The 13,171-nt window shown below is 42.1% G+C and overlaps 3 protein-coding genes across 5 annotated transcripts; 2 read left to right on the top strand and 1 right to left on the bottom strand.

Moving 5' to 3' along the window:
* Positions 1 to 224: 224 nt before the first annotated feature.
* Positions 225 to 4,100, top strand: wdr21 (WD repeat domain 21). 2 transcript variants are annotated; one of them, XM_029141227.3, is made up of 13 exons: positions 225 to 649; positions 789 to 919; positions 996 to 1,153; positions 1,284 to 1,366; positions 1,680 to 1,782; positions 1,874 to 2,017; positions 2,172 to 2,221; positions 2,361 to 2,440; positions 2,555 to 2,647; positions 2,884 to 2,981; positions 3,079 to 3,255; positions 3,342 to 3,456; positions 3,540 to 4,100. In XM_029141227.3, the coding sequence occupies exons 1-13, from the start codon at positions 561 to 563 to the stop codon at positions 3,794 to 3,796; spliced, it is 1,578 nt and encodes a 525-aa protein (XP_028997060.1). In that variant the 5' UTR covers positions 225 to 560; the 3' UTR covers positions 3,797 to 4,100. The 2 variants fall into 2 exon arrangements, with proteins under 2 accessions (XP_028997060.1, XP_028997059.1); XM_029141226.3 differs by having other exon boundaries at positions 225 to 670.
* Positions 4,101 to 4,108: 8 nt separating this feature from the next.
* Positions 4,109 to 9,740, bottom strand: zfyve1 (zinc finger, FYVE domain containing 1). Of its 2 annotated transcripts, XM_029141225.3 has the most exons (13): positions 9,670 to 9,723; positions 8,526 to 8,627; positions 8,192 to 8,435; positions 7,827 to 8,087; positions 7,488 to 7,702; positions 7,255 to 7,361; positions 7,024 to 7,132; positions 6,841 to 6,938; positions 6,586 to 6,703; positions 6,338 to 6,508; positions 6,004 to 6,184; positions 5,765 to 5,878; positions 4,109 to 5,624 (listed from the first exon to the last, which is right to left on the bottom strand). In XM_029141225.3, the coding sequence occupies exons 2-13, from the start codon at positions 8,595 to 8,597 to the stop codon at positions 5,392 to 5,394; spliced, it is 1,923 nt and encodes a 640-aa protein (XP_028997058.1). In that variant the 5' UTR covers positions 8,598 to 8,627; positions 9,670 to 9,723; the 3' UTR covers positions 4,109 to 5,391. The 2 variants fall into 2 exon arrangements, with proteins under 2 accessions (XP_028997058.1, XP_028997056.1); XM_029141223.3 differs by having other exon boundaries at positions 8,526 to 9,740.
* A 267-nt stretch (positions 9,741 to 10,007) lies between these two features.
* pigh (phosphatidylinositol glycan anchor biosynthesis, class H) lies at positions 10,008 to 11,702 on the top strand. Its single transcript, XM_029141229.2, has 4 exons — positions 10,008 to 10,648; positions 10,837 to 11,046; positions 11,148 to 11,231; positions 11,318 to 11,702. Exons 1-4 carry the CDS (start codon positions 10,472 to 10,474, stop codon positions 11,387 to 11,389), a joined length of 543 nt encoding a protein of 180 aa, XP_028997062.1. The 5' UTR covers positions 10,008 to 10,471; the 3' UTR covers positions 11,390 to 11,702.
* Positions 11,703 to 13,171: the final 1,469 nt, after the last annotated feature.

Genomic DNA, 13,171 nt, shown 5'->3' with positions numbered 1-13,171 from the left:
CTAAATTATTTTATATTTTTATATATTATTTATAAAATAGAATGTCAGAAAACAGCATTGGTTAGACTGCACTGTTTAAATATACTTATTTAGGTATATTTTAAATGCATTTCTTTTGTGAATAAAATTATCATTTCTAGTATTATGCGGCAGCTATTAGGTCGTAACAACACCAACCAATGAAAAACTATTACGCCATAAACTCCGCCCAGCATTTGGCGAATGAATAATATCCGGAGGCGGGACAACATAGCAGGAACTTGTACATCAGTTAGCATGAGGAGTTAAAACTGTATACTGTAGCATTATATAATTTAAAAAGATAATAAAGGTTATTTATTTATCACTTGGCTTATTTGTCGAGCTACTCAAACCCTCTTTATAACTTATAAGTACATTATCAGGATAGGAGACGAAATGTTGAAGCGATGTGTTCCTAGCTAACATTAGCTGTGCATTAGCTCACAATAACGACTCGCTAACAGGTCACCACGCTGCCACAGGAGTGGATGAAAGACAACCCGGATACCTAACGCTACTGTGAGCCCCAGACAGCGGGGATGAAGAAGTGGAACTATAGAGAAGGGCAGGGACGGAACAGGCGACAAGGTGCTGGTCACCAGCGATGGTACAGAGGCAACCGACAAAGGTCCACGTATGACGATGAGTGGTGTGTTGAATAATAAACAAGAATTATTAGAAAAAGCAGTTAATCTGATATGTGTCGTAGCTCGCTTCTGATCGTTGACAGTGCTTGTAACGCCGGTTTTATGCCTTAATATTTTCAGGTATGGACACGATGATGCAGGACCTTCACACAGAGAATCCCAGAGGAGATATGATAACCAGTCAACCGCTGCTGTCTCTTCATCCTCATCCTCAGCTTCTACTTCCGCCAAGACCAGCGATTCTGCCCCAGGTTGGCACCAGACACCAGCCTTTTCCATTGCAATATAACTTGTGATGATAAATTTGTCCTTCTTCTCTTTTGTCAGAACTGCCTGGATTCTACTTCGACCCAGAGAAAAACCGGTACTTCCGACTGTTGCCAGGACACAACAACTGTAACCCGCTGACCAAAGAGGAGCTGCAGAGAAAAGAGAGAGAGACACAGAGAAACAAGATGCTGGAGGAGGATGAAAAGCCCAAAAAGGTAAATCTGCGGGAAAGAAATTTGGATGTTTTGTCCATGTATTGTATTATGTTCAGCCTATTCTCTTTCCTTTCACAAGGCAATCAAGGGTTCTAAGTAAAATGTTAAATTTCCATCTTTTTCTTCTTAGAAAGCACCAAGAACAGGACTGAACACTTCACTACTGCTGCAGAAAAGAAACCTTGGCCTGTTACCTGTGAACTCCTATTGCAGGCACTGTATCTTACTGCTGTGTGCCCATACATGCATACACGAACATAGATATGTAACATGTTTCAAAATCTACAGCTGTATTAGATTACAGAAAACAGGCAGGGCTGATGTTAATGCTAATGTCTGTATGTGTAGAATGAGATTCTGGCTCCTAATAATGATGCTAATATAATTTAAATTTAGTTCTGCCTTACAGCTTGAATTTATTTCATTTAAACATTTACATTAATCAGTAAATAAGATCATATTGTAATGATGTAAACTGAAGTCAAACATTCAATCTTACTGTACCATTGTTAATTTGGGACTCCAGGCTGGTCCACGAGGTGAAGGTCAGTGGAATGAGACGCCACAAACTGGAGATCCAGAGCACAGACAATAGTAACCCAAGCACAGACAACTTCAGACTCATAGTGGTGAGAGCATGCGCACAAACGCACACAGACAACCCTTCGGCTAATACACCGTCATCTAATTTTTTCGTCCTGTCGGCCTCATGGTTTTCAGGGAGACTCTGCATGTGAGCGGGTGTTTACAGTCAACGATGTCTCTCATGGAGGCTGCAAATATGGAATAATGAACTTCAGCAGCAGCAGCCAGGGCTCTCTGTCTGTGGAGATGTGTGACAACCTCTACTTCACCAACCGCAAGGTACAACTGTTTCACTAGAACAAGTGCACAGGAAGAAAAACCTCAGACATATTTAATGTATTATTTTTCTGTCCTTGCCTGAATTTCTAAATTCTGAACGTACGTGTTTGTTAATGAGATTTTGACACCTCTGCTCTGTCTATGTGCGTTTTAGGTTAACTCCATCTGCTGGGCCTCAGTTAACCACCCAGACTCTCATGTGTTGTATCCTTTTTTAACTTTTGTCTGGCTCGTAGTCAGTCCAAATGTTTTAAAGCCCCGTTCTGCTTTAGTGTTTGAATATTAATATGTACACTATTTGGTACATTCTGACTGTGTGCTCCTTCACTGAGCCGCCTTTTAGGCTGTGTTTGGTAGGAATGGCAGACACTCCTGGCTGTGTCAGTTTGCTTCCTGGTTCCCTCTTCAGTAATTTTAACCCAGGTTAGATTTATTAGAATACTTACAGATTTTGATAACACATGTGTCTGGCATTGTTTGCCCCACCCCACCCATACTAATATTTATTTCTTTGAAATTGTTCCCGTCTCCTCTCAGATCAGCCAGGGATGCTGTGCAGCTTTAAGATATCCTCTGCTTGGTCTTGTGCTTGGTGCCTCAACCCACAGTTTGACAAAACGTTCAGCACTGGTCAGTTCTATTATCATTGTCGTAATTAAAACACTGGCATCAGAATAGCTGTACTTAACGTATGTTAGATGTCTAAGTACTGACTAAGTACTGAATTAATGTTTTTGTTGTACAACAGGTTTTATGTTATTTATTGTTCTGAGTTGCACAGATCCTCACATTTCTGTAAACATTTATTTCATAATGTTTTTAAAGCTGTAATCCTGTAATAATGAGAATTTTTCTTGTACTGGCAGGTCTCTCTCGTAGGGTTATTTTGAAACATGCAGAAACCGGTCGAACACAGACATACAGCGTCGGCAGCGATGTCTTAGCTCAACAGTTTGCTGTTAGGGTAAGTAATCTGCTCCCATCATACTTAAGTAGTGGATTTTTAAATTTACTCCTTACACATTATTGGATGTGGATTTAAAGCCTCCACTTCTTTCCAGGTCCCCGTTCTTTTCAACGGTTGCAGGTCAGGGGAGATTTTCAGCATTGATCTGCGGCAGCGAGGCCGCAGGGATCAAAGCTGGAAAGCCATGCGGTTCCATCAGGAATCCGCCATCACGTCCGTCCGCGTCTTGCAGGATGAGAACTACCTGCTTGCTGCAGACATGCTGGGCCAGGTCAGAGTTGTGTGCATGTATATGGCATTTAAAAAGCACAAACACACAAGCTTTAACTTGTGTTTCCTTCCTTCACTGATGTGCAGATCAAGCTGTGGGATGTGCGAGTGACAAAGCCAGTGCAGGAATACAAAGGACACAATAATGAACACGCCTACCTTCCAATCCACGTTAATGAACAAGAGGGCCTTCTGTTGGCAGGTAGGAACCAATAAACATGTTCTATTATGACAGTTGCGTTCCCGACGCTTGCATTGCATGAATGATCTGTCTTATTTCCCCAGTGGGTCAAGACTGCTACACAAGGTTATGGAGTTTAAAGGACGGCCACCTTCTGCGGACCATCCCGTCGCCCCACCCAGCTGCAAACGACTCAATCCCAAGCATCGTCTTCTCCTCCAATTTGGGTGGCTGCAAGGGGCTTCCTGGCCTCCTCATGGCTGTCAAACATGACCTGTACTACTTTCCATACAGCACAGACTACCAGGAAGGAGGGGAGCAGCCAAAAGGATTAAATGGAAGTGCTACCAAAGATTTCTAAACTGTATTTTTGCCTAATATTCATATTCAAACCCCTTACTTACTGTGTAATTTACAAGTTTTGGTAACTGCAATTCAAATCTCAGGGAATGTTACTGTTGACCTTTTTTGCACCAAGTGCTGCTTATGAGTGCACGCTGTCACTGCAATTAAACATTTACTTTACCTTTTGTGCAATCAGAACAAGGACACATACAGTGGGATCCCTTCTAATCTGAATCTGAAAAGTGCAGTTTATACCATAGTGAACCTTTGATTGCTTCATCTATTAAACACTGTAATTTAATTCTTAATTGACACTCAGACCACTGTGTCAGTTTCTGTAATTTATTGTGTACTTATGAGCATACATGAACATAAAGATGATACTTGTATTTTACCATCCTTCATCTCCGAGATGACAATAGTTTGATTCAAGTCAGTCTTCTATTTAAGCTCTCTGTTGACATCATTAACGAACAAACTCTCCTAGTCGTTTACTTAAAAAAGGATTTCCTCCAGTACAGTCAGATGTCATGAATTAGGTGTTTGGTAGAAAACCTGACATCATACACTGCTTTTTTTGGTGTCAGTCCCGTCTCCCAACAAGCCACACAGCCTGAGTCAGCGGAGAGAAGGACTTTCTTTGCGTCTCCTGTTTAGAGGAACCAGCCTCAGTAAGATGAAGTCTGTCATGGACCAGTTTGCTACTGGGAGCCAGCCACGCTAGCAAAGCCATTTCTATTTGTCTTCCCACTGCAGTCAGATTTGTCTTTATAACTGGCAGTAGTCCTGATATTTTAAAAACAGCTGTTAAAAATGTCCCTATTAAAGAAAACATATTTCCTATACACTTATACTCTATGTAAAATTCAAATAACCACTGTTGACAGATTTGATTAAGGCTCTTATCACCAGCCAGTTCAAATGCACAAACCATTAGGATCCAAAGGTTTAAAGGGTTACGTAAATTCTTATTAATACTTACTTATTAAGTAACTATGTTGTAATGCAACTTGGTGCTGCACAACATCCATGGCTTCTGATTATTGAAGTCAAAGAGTGACAGGGCGCTAAAGCTAGTAGGTCTGAAAAGGATAAGAACTAGTTATCTTTTCTTCTAAAGCTACTCCTTAACATTATATCCAGGGCTACTGCACTTACAATGTTAGAATAAAAGTCTTCACCTGAAATCAGTTTATGATGTTCAGTTATACATTATGTGTTTTCTGTTGCCCCAGACTTCAAAGGTGAGGCTAATATTACTAGTATATCACACTGGGAGGGTTTTTAAAAGACAGAAGGGTGTCATGTGTGGGTAGAAACTTGAAAAGGTCTACAAGTTGTGTGGGAAATAACCTGAACTTAGTGATAAGCAAGCATTATGTACTAGATCACTCAGATCGTCCCACTGATCTGTCCGTATTCAAGTCCCACACTGACTGGTATTCGTCACAGTGTGCAAGTACAGGCATATTACAGCAAGATAGCATTCAGGGATTGAGTGACATGAGGACAGTGTAATAACAGACAATCCAGCCAGCCTCACGCCCAAGAAATGCCGCTAACAACAACAAATCTGACAGTCTGAAGACTTTGTTGGCGCTTCTTGTCCCGCTAGAGGTCTCCAGGTTTCTGATTGCAGCCGTTGCAGACCCTCACCGCGTGATCCCAGCCACGGGAGGGCACGGGGCGTCGCTCCTGGGAGCAGTCGTCACATACTCCCTGGCCACAGGAACGACAGTGGTGGATGGACAGACGCGGCGTGAACTCCCTCTGACACTCACAGCAGGAGTGGATGTCCTGATCTGGGACCCAGTAGGTCGGACGCGCTGCATCTTTCACTAGACCTGAATGCACAACACAATAATACGGCTTATAAATATACTTAAAACACCCTGAGTGGCTATTGAAATGGCCAAAATGCCACTAATATGTTAGATTTAGCAAGATTTATTGTAGTGATAACATAGACACCTCTAATACTTACCAAGAGGTATATCAATGGCACCAACTACAGCCCCTAAAGTGTTTTGAACTGCCTCCCCAACCTTTCTGGCTATTAAAGTCCCTCCCTCCTCCTCCAAGGCAGCGTCCAGCAGCTCTACAACAGGAAAACATGCACCACATATGTCACATTTTAATGACAGTTATAAATTACATCCAGAAAAATGTGCATCAGCGTCCCCCAAACGCAGTCCACAGCTGTGTTTAACTGAATTTTCATACCAGTTGGGATTTCCCTGTTATGGAAGCATGCGTCGCAGACTCTGACGGGATCGAGGCCCCAGCCCCTCTCTGGGACCGGTCTGGTTTTTGAGGAGCAGGAATCGCAAAAACCATCTCCACAAGCACGACAGTGGTGCTTTGCGTCGTTTGGCTGGAACTCTTCTCCGCATTTATGGCATTTCTACACCACACACAAGAAGGACGATGTTTCACGCTGCCAGTTGGCATTTAAATTACTTCATTCTTGGTATTTTACTACATTGTAAGTTTATTTTGCAATGGAATACACTGTTTTTAGCCACGATGAAGTGCCATTGTTATTTCTAATATCTACCAGGATAAGGGAGTTGGGTTTCCAGTAGGCGGGGGCAATCTGGTCAGTAAGCCAGGATGTGATTGCTTTGGCAGGCTTGACGCTGAGTTCAGACACTGACTGAGAAATGTATTTGACTCCATCCAGCAACCTCTGAGCAGCATTGTTGTTATCTTTCAGAAAACCATCAGACTGAAAAGAAGTCACAAAGAGAAGATCAGATATAAGTTTATATAGTAGCTGACTGCGTTGAAGAAGTTCTGTCTTACCCCAGGCCAGATGTGCTGGATCTCTGTTCTAACCACTGTTTCAACTGGGTCCTGGTTTCCATACCAGTATTGTCTGCTTCTGTAGATTACTGCACAGTTGGGACACTCAATCACATACCTGGACAAACACAAAAACATTTTAGTACCAGTCTCGATGTAAACATTTGATTATATTGCATGGTTTACACTAACTGTTATGTTAGAAGAAGGCCATGTCTTATTATCTGTCAAACGTTCTGTGGCAGCTGGACTCACCCAGACCAAGCATAGATGGCCAGGCCAAACCATGGTGAGTCAGACGAGGCTGTCGTTTTGGGAACAACTACTACCTCCTTCCCTCCTTCATAGCAGGCCTGAGCAGTTGAACACAGACACTCAGAATCTCTCCAGATATGTACTTAAACATTTGCATGGCTGGCATAGAGGGTTTGGAATTGCCTTGCAAGTGTAGATTCGGTTGTCATACTGTGCCGAGTAGCGGCACCGATGTTTGGCTTCGTGGTCAAGTCCTTCCTTTAGGTGATTCATGCTTTTCTTACAGCCCGAACTAAAAAAAATATTACACCAACAAAAAGAATTATTAAAATCACAAAACTAAGGGGGTGATGAACAAGTGACATGCAAACCTGAAAGGGCAACAATAACATCTGAGGGGGTGTAGGAACATACCCACAACTGAGACAGATGCTAGAGCAGGTAAAGTATTCATCTGGAAAAAATGAGTTACTGGTCATGTGCTCGTCTGGAATCTCCCCACTGAAACGCTCACTAAGGGCCTGAAGAGCAAAAAAAATGGAAGGATGGGAAGAGTGCTTAATGAGTGTAATGTGTTTCAGTAGATCATTTCGTCTTTACAAATTTAAATAAGAAATGCAAAATTGCTGCTGTCATATAAACTTTACCTGAAGAGCCTTGTATATGACACTAGCTGAACGTGGTGAACGTGTGGTGTTGTTGTCCAACTGTTGCTCCAGGCTACGCAGAAGGCCACTGAAGTCAGTGGGCGGGTTGTAGGTCCGAGTTCCACGGTACTGGATGGAGCTGAATGCGTCAGGAAATATACCCAGTTTCCTGAATCGCTCTTGGAGCAGACGCTCCGCCGATTCAGATGGTTTATCTAAATATGGAGACGAATTGAAGACCAACTAAGATGAAGTGTAACTTTACCTGTAAAAGACTTTTGCAATCACCCTAAAAGTAAAATACAAATTAAATAAGGAAAGTTAACAAATTTGATGTACCTGATCCTAGGAGCTTGGTGTGGACGGTCTCATGGAAGATGATCACTGCAGGGCCAAGGGTAGACAATGGGACATCCAGGCCACAGCGGGTGGTTGTGGCTTTTAATTCCTTAGTAAAATGTTTCATGTAGGCTTCTGATGCATCACCAAGAAACTTAAAGAGATCATCGTGGAGTCGGTCAGCATGGGTTCGGTAGATGACAACATCAGAGATGGCTAGGACTTTTAGGAGCAGCCGTGTTCGCTGACCCTGGTTAGCTCCTGATAACCAGTGAATAGAGAGTAAGAAAGGGATTAATTATGAAAAACAACCATTGTCCTCTTTTGTATGTTTTGTGACGTTTAGCATTTCGTTTTCCACTCACCAGCACCAAGTAATCCCTCTGTGTCAATGACTACTACACAGTGCAAAGGATCCATAGCTGCCCAAACACCCACAGTGCAAGACTCCTGGGTTGGTGATGTTTTGAACACTTCTCTCCCAAGGAAGAAAGTATGGTTTAAGGTGTGGGACTTCCCCTCTCCAGTGTTTCCAAAGACGGACACCACCTTAAGGAGCTGATCGGGCCTGCAGTCCAGTCTGCTGACAAACTCCTCCTCGCTTTTTATCTAGAAGTCCACACAACATCAGCCACGTCCACATAACATCACATGATTGGAGTGCTATTCAGAGTTTAAACTGTGTTTGTAAGCTTTTACCTGCATTTCCTCCTTCTCGTCCACCAAAAGGAAGCTGCACACCTTCTCCAGTTTGGCTCTGAAAATCTCCATTGCAGAGTCCCCAGAAGACACACTGTTATCCTGGGAAGCATTGGCAGGAGGATAAAGCATCAGAGGGTGCTTCCTTTTGTTGGCTCCACTGTGGGTGCGCTTCTGGCAGTCCGAACACAAGTTGATCTTACAACCCTGGCAGCGGACCACCGCTCTGAGCCGTCCGCCGCTGACAGAGCAGCTGCTGTCACCTTTACACGAGTCGCAGAAAGGAACGTGACCCGGTACAATTCGAACCCGGTCGTGATTCCTCATGCGCTCCTGGCGATGGAGCTCAAGTTCACAGCGGGTGCATTGCAAGCTACCACACTCATCACATTCAAATGCAGCCTCATCTGAACCTCCACAAGAGTAGCTCTCCTGACAGACCAAGATGGTGTTCATTCCTTTATCTACAACTGGACCTTGACCACTCATATCAAAACTGACAAGTTAAGGAGGATACTTTTGTTGTTGCTGAGGAAAAACTATGACTTTATGTCCTAATGTAAACATCAAAAATTGCTAGTGCACAAAAAGTTATGACACAAGTCATCAGTTTTTCTTAACTCATCTAAGAAATCAAAATCAAATCAAATACTGTTCAATTTTACTATATAACTTTCCAGCTAAACAACTTCGTACTGTTTACTATTAGTAAACATGTATAGTTATTTTATGATGTGGCACATCAATCTGCTAGCTAGCATTAGCTGCCCTGCATCTCTAGTCTTTTTTAGGAGTGTTTCAGCTCTGCTGACGATGCTAAGTTGCTATTTAAAGGCAGCTCTGTATGCTCGTCATCACTCCCATTAATTACTCAATGAAACGCAGTGTTAAACAAACATTAGCTAATAATTTAAAAACAGAGATCTGCTTCTGAAGAAGCAAACAACGCTTATTTCAACAGACCAACCTACAGTAGCTGCGGCTACCAGTCCGACAGACGACGACTGACTCGCTAACTGAACAGCTCCCTGAAGTAAACACAATTTAAACCAGGCGACGTCTACAGTCCAACATTCTACCACCCTCTGCCTCTTATAACCAACGCTGGCGAGAAAGTTAACGGGTTTAGCCTTTACTTTCAGACCTCTGAGGATGTTGTTGTTGCTTTTACGCCAGCTGATCGGCTTGTTTTTACCCAGAGGTCAAAAGCCACACACAATGCATTTTGGGTAATGAAGGACAAAAAGATTTACATAGGGCTAAATTGTGATGTGAAATGTATTCTTTTTTGACTGTCAACGTTTTACGACATGTACAAATTTCTATACTTTCAGTTGTTCCTCGTGTAGTTTTAGGATAGCAATAAACAAATTAAATAAATTATATACACTAACCGTTGCCCATAATGCTTTGCACTGTCCAGCTGCTTGAAAGTATGCTATTATACTTACCTTCGTACACCGTAGTTTGAACGTAGGTGGACGGAGATAATTTCACTAGATGCCGCACTGATATCAACAACTTCGTGAATGGGGTTCAATCCTGATTGTTTTCTAATTCTGGTTCTTTGGCTTTACCACGAGCTACCGGTTTCTTTTTTTCTATTTGATAATACTTTTACTTGACCCACATTTCGTCAGGATACTCTGGTGTTAAAAACGAACGCCACAAAAGTGACGCTCGATCGTGACGCCGACCAGTTTGCTCTTGTTTATGGGATGCCGCTATTAAAATTTAGTTTACTGTAATTTCTCGTTTGTGTTTACCAATGACAAGCGAGCCTTCGTCTATGAATGATCTCGCTGGAGCAGCGCCGCTGCGTGTGTTAACGTGCTGCTGACTGTGTCCGCCTGTAGCAGGCAACCAACAAACGGCGCTAACCAACCTCGCTGTCGGCTAAGCTAGCTCGCTGTGATTTTGTTTTTGTTGTCTTACTCGGGTTCACAATGGAGGATGAAGCGTACAGTGATATTTACGGCAAAGCCCTGGCCCTGGACTGTCAGAGTCACTCCAGCATTTGCAGGGAGTTCACTGTAAGCTCCCCCAAAGTGTCCATCGGCAAAGTGATGGTGTACACCTGCTGTGTGTGGCTTTTAGCATATGTCGTGTTCTTCTTCACAGAGGTATGACAACATCTTGGAAGTCCTGTGGTCCAAACAGTACTTCCTAAACATTGAGGCTATATTTATATGAGTGTGGCATTACTTAAAACAACAGCTTTAAAGTAATGATGTTTTAATACCAGATTACTTGTTTGCGAGCTAGTTCTAGTGTTTACAAAGCATCTAGATGCAGTTTTGCTCTGTTGCAGAACACGGCCGTCCTGTCTAGTGCCATACTCATCACCCTGGCTGGCATGATGCTTCACATCCACTTTGTGAAAGTGGACCACGAGTCCCTGCTGGTCATCGGGTCCTTGGGCATTCAGGTTTCTTCCAGCTATGCCTCAGGCCGCGAGACCACCTCGTTTATTGAGATGACCAAGATCAAGGATATCGTCATCAATGAAGCTATATACATGGTGAATGAATGTAGTTGTTTATTCCTCTGGCAGTTGTGTAACAGTAACGTTATTAGTTGTTTTTATCAATGCTACAATTTGTGTTTATACTCTTATTTCAGAATCAGATCATCTACTACCTTTGTGTACTGCTGAAGGATCCTACAGAACCTAACGCAGTGTCAAATGTTGTGCCATTGTTTCAGGTGAGAGCGAAGTGTGTGTATTTCTCAAAAGACAATTTACCAGTTCTTTTTTGATTCACACTGAACACACTGTCTTTCTTTTTCAGAGTTCCAAGCCACGATTGAACTGCTTGGTGAAGGTTTACAAAAGCTGCCAGGAGATACTTTCAAAGTGCTGATGAGACGCAGGCACTTTTGTAGTAATAATAACATTTCTATTAGTTTTAATGTATTTTTATATGTATTTTCTCATTTGTATGAGTACATGTATGTGATGTGACTCTAACCTCTACTTATCCTAAATTACTTGAAGCCAACATGAAGCCAGACAATTTAAGTAGCAATACTTCTAACTTGTAATTTACATTTAATTGTGACTGTGACAGTGTATGCATATTATACCTACGTTTTAAATTAGGTTTTATTAGGTTATTAGGTGAATTAGGTATTAAATAATTATACATTTTTGGAATAAACATACATTTACCCATATTTGTGATTTTACCATTACTTACCTTTTCCAGAAGGGGGCAGCACTACAGTTACTTGTTTAAAGTTATTTGTAAATGTATGAATAAAAACAGTTCAGATGTACATACAATTTATTTTATATTTGCTCACAGTTATATTTGCTCACAGTTATATTTGTGTTAGAAATTCGTTTATTCTATATTTATTCTGTTTAAATTTTGTGACGAACACATCAGGATGGGCAGACACACACAGCAGGCTGTAATCAGTCCTGGCCAACATTAAAATTTCCCCATGCTACACCTGTATCAACACTTAAACCAACAGGTGGGTTCAGTTTGTGTTATTGGGATATAAGTATGTTGTGTCAGATGTGTTTGATGTGCAGTGCATTTATGTAAGTAAACATCCCACACCTTCTTCCACAAATATATTTTCACTTCCTCATAACTGCACCTTCATTTCTTACAATCAGTCCATCACGTTTTCACCTTTGTCTTCCATCTCACATTTAACTGATGATATTTCCAGACCTGTTTTCAGGGAGGTTACTCAAGGTTAACTTGCAGTTCAGATTGCAGTGACTGTGCAAGTAGGATCAGTTGTCAGACTGGGTGTAGTTGCAGAGAAAAGATGCTAACACATTTAGCTTCAGAGCCCCGAACAAATTTCCTTCTCAAAATAAAGTTACAAAAAAGTGATCTGATCTCTGTTGGTTCTCATACTATTCAAAGGAAACTCAATTAACCCAAAGAGACAATAAATACATGTGTTTCTTGATTTATTTCATTGGAAAATTTATTCCCTTTTAATGATTTGTGTCAAAGTTTTGTCAACCAGTGCTGCAACCAACTTATGTAAATGTCACAATAAACTTTAAACACAGCAGAAGCTTCCAGACCAGATTATAAAATGTTCATAAGCGTTCCTGCATCACTGTAGATGATAAAACGTTTTTGTTCTAAAAATGTATTAGAACCATATGACTGGACACTAAATGGGTCACAATTTTCCAGAGTTTAAAGTTCGCAGGCTTTGTTTTCGTCACCACCCAGCCCGTTTCCCCTCCAGGCCTTGATTTTCCACCTATTCTAATTCCCAATGACCATCTGCAGCTTCCACTCAGACCTGTGTGTGAACTCCGCGCTCCACAGGCCAACAAAACAAGCCGAAGAAGCAGAAGGGTGTGATTTTCACAGGGCGAAGCATTGCGCTGCTGTGAAGATTGGCCCTGTGACAGGATAATGGTCCCTCCTGGAGGTGTGAAGCAGTTAGGAATCGGGCCGGGAGAAAACCTGGGAATGACCAGGAGTAACACCTCAGGGCTGCTGATTAGAGCTCATAAACAAGCAGCCCCCCTGAGTGTAAATCACGGGTGGGGTGGGGGCTTGGCAGGGGACGCACAGCAAGGCTTTCCTCAGCCAGAGCCGTGGACTCTTAATTACCCCTGCTCACAATTTTGTGGTATCGCTATTGTGGATATATGACGC

This window comes from Betta splendens, chromosome 24 (genome assembly GCF_900634795.4).
Source record: "Betta splendens chromosome 24, fBetSpl5.4, whole genome shotgun sequence".
NCBI lineage: Eukaryota > Metazoa > Chordata > Actinopteri > Anabantiformes > Osphronemidae > Betta > Betta splendens.
Note: the sequence above shows the minus strand (reverse complement) of the source record. Positions and strands in the feature narration are given on the sequence as shown.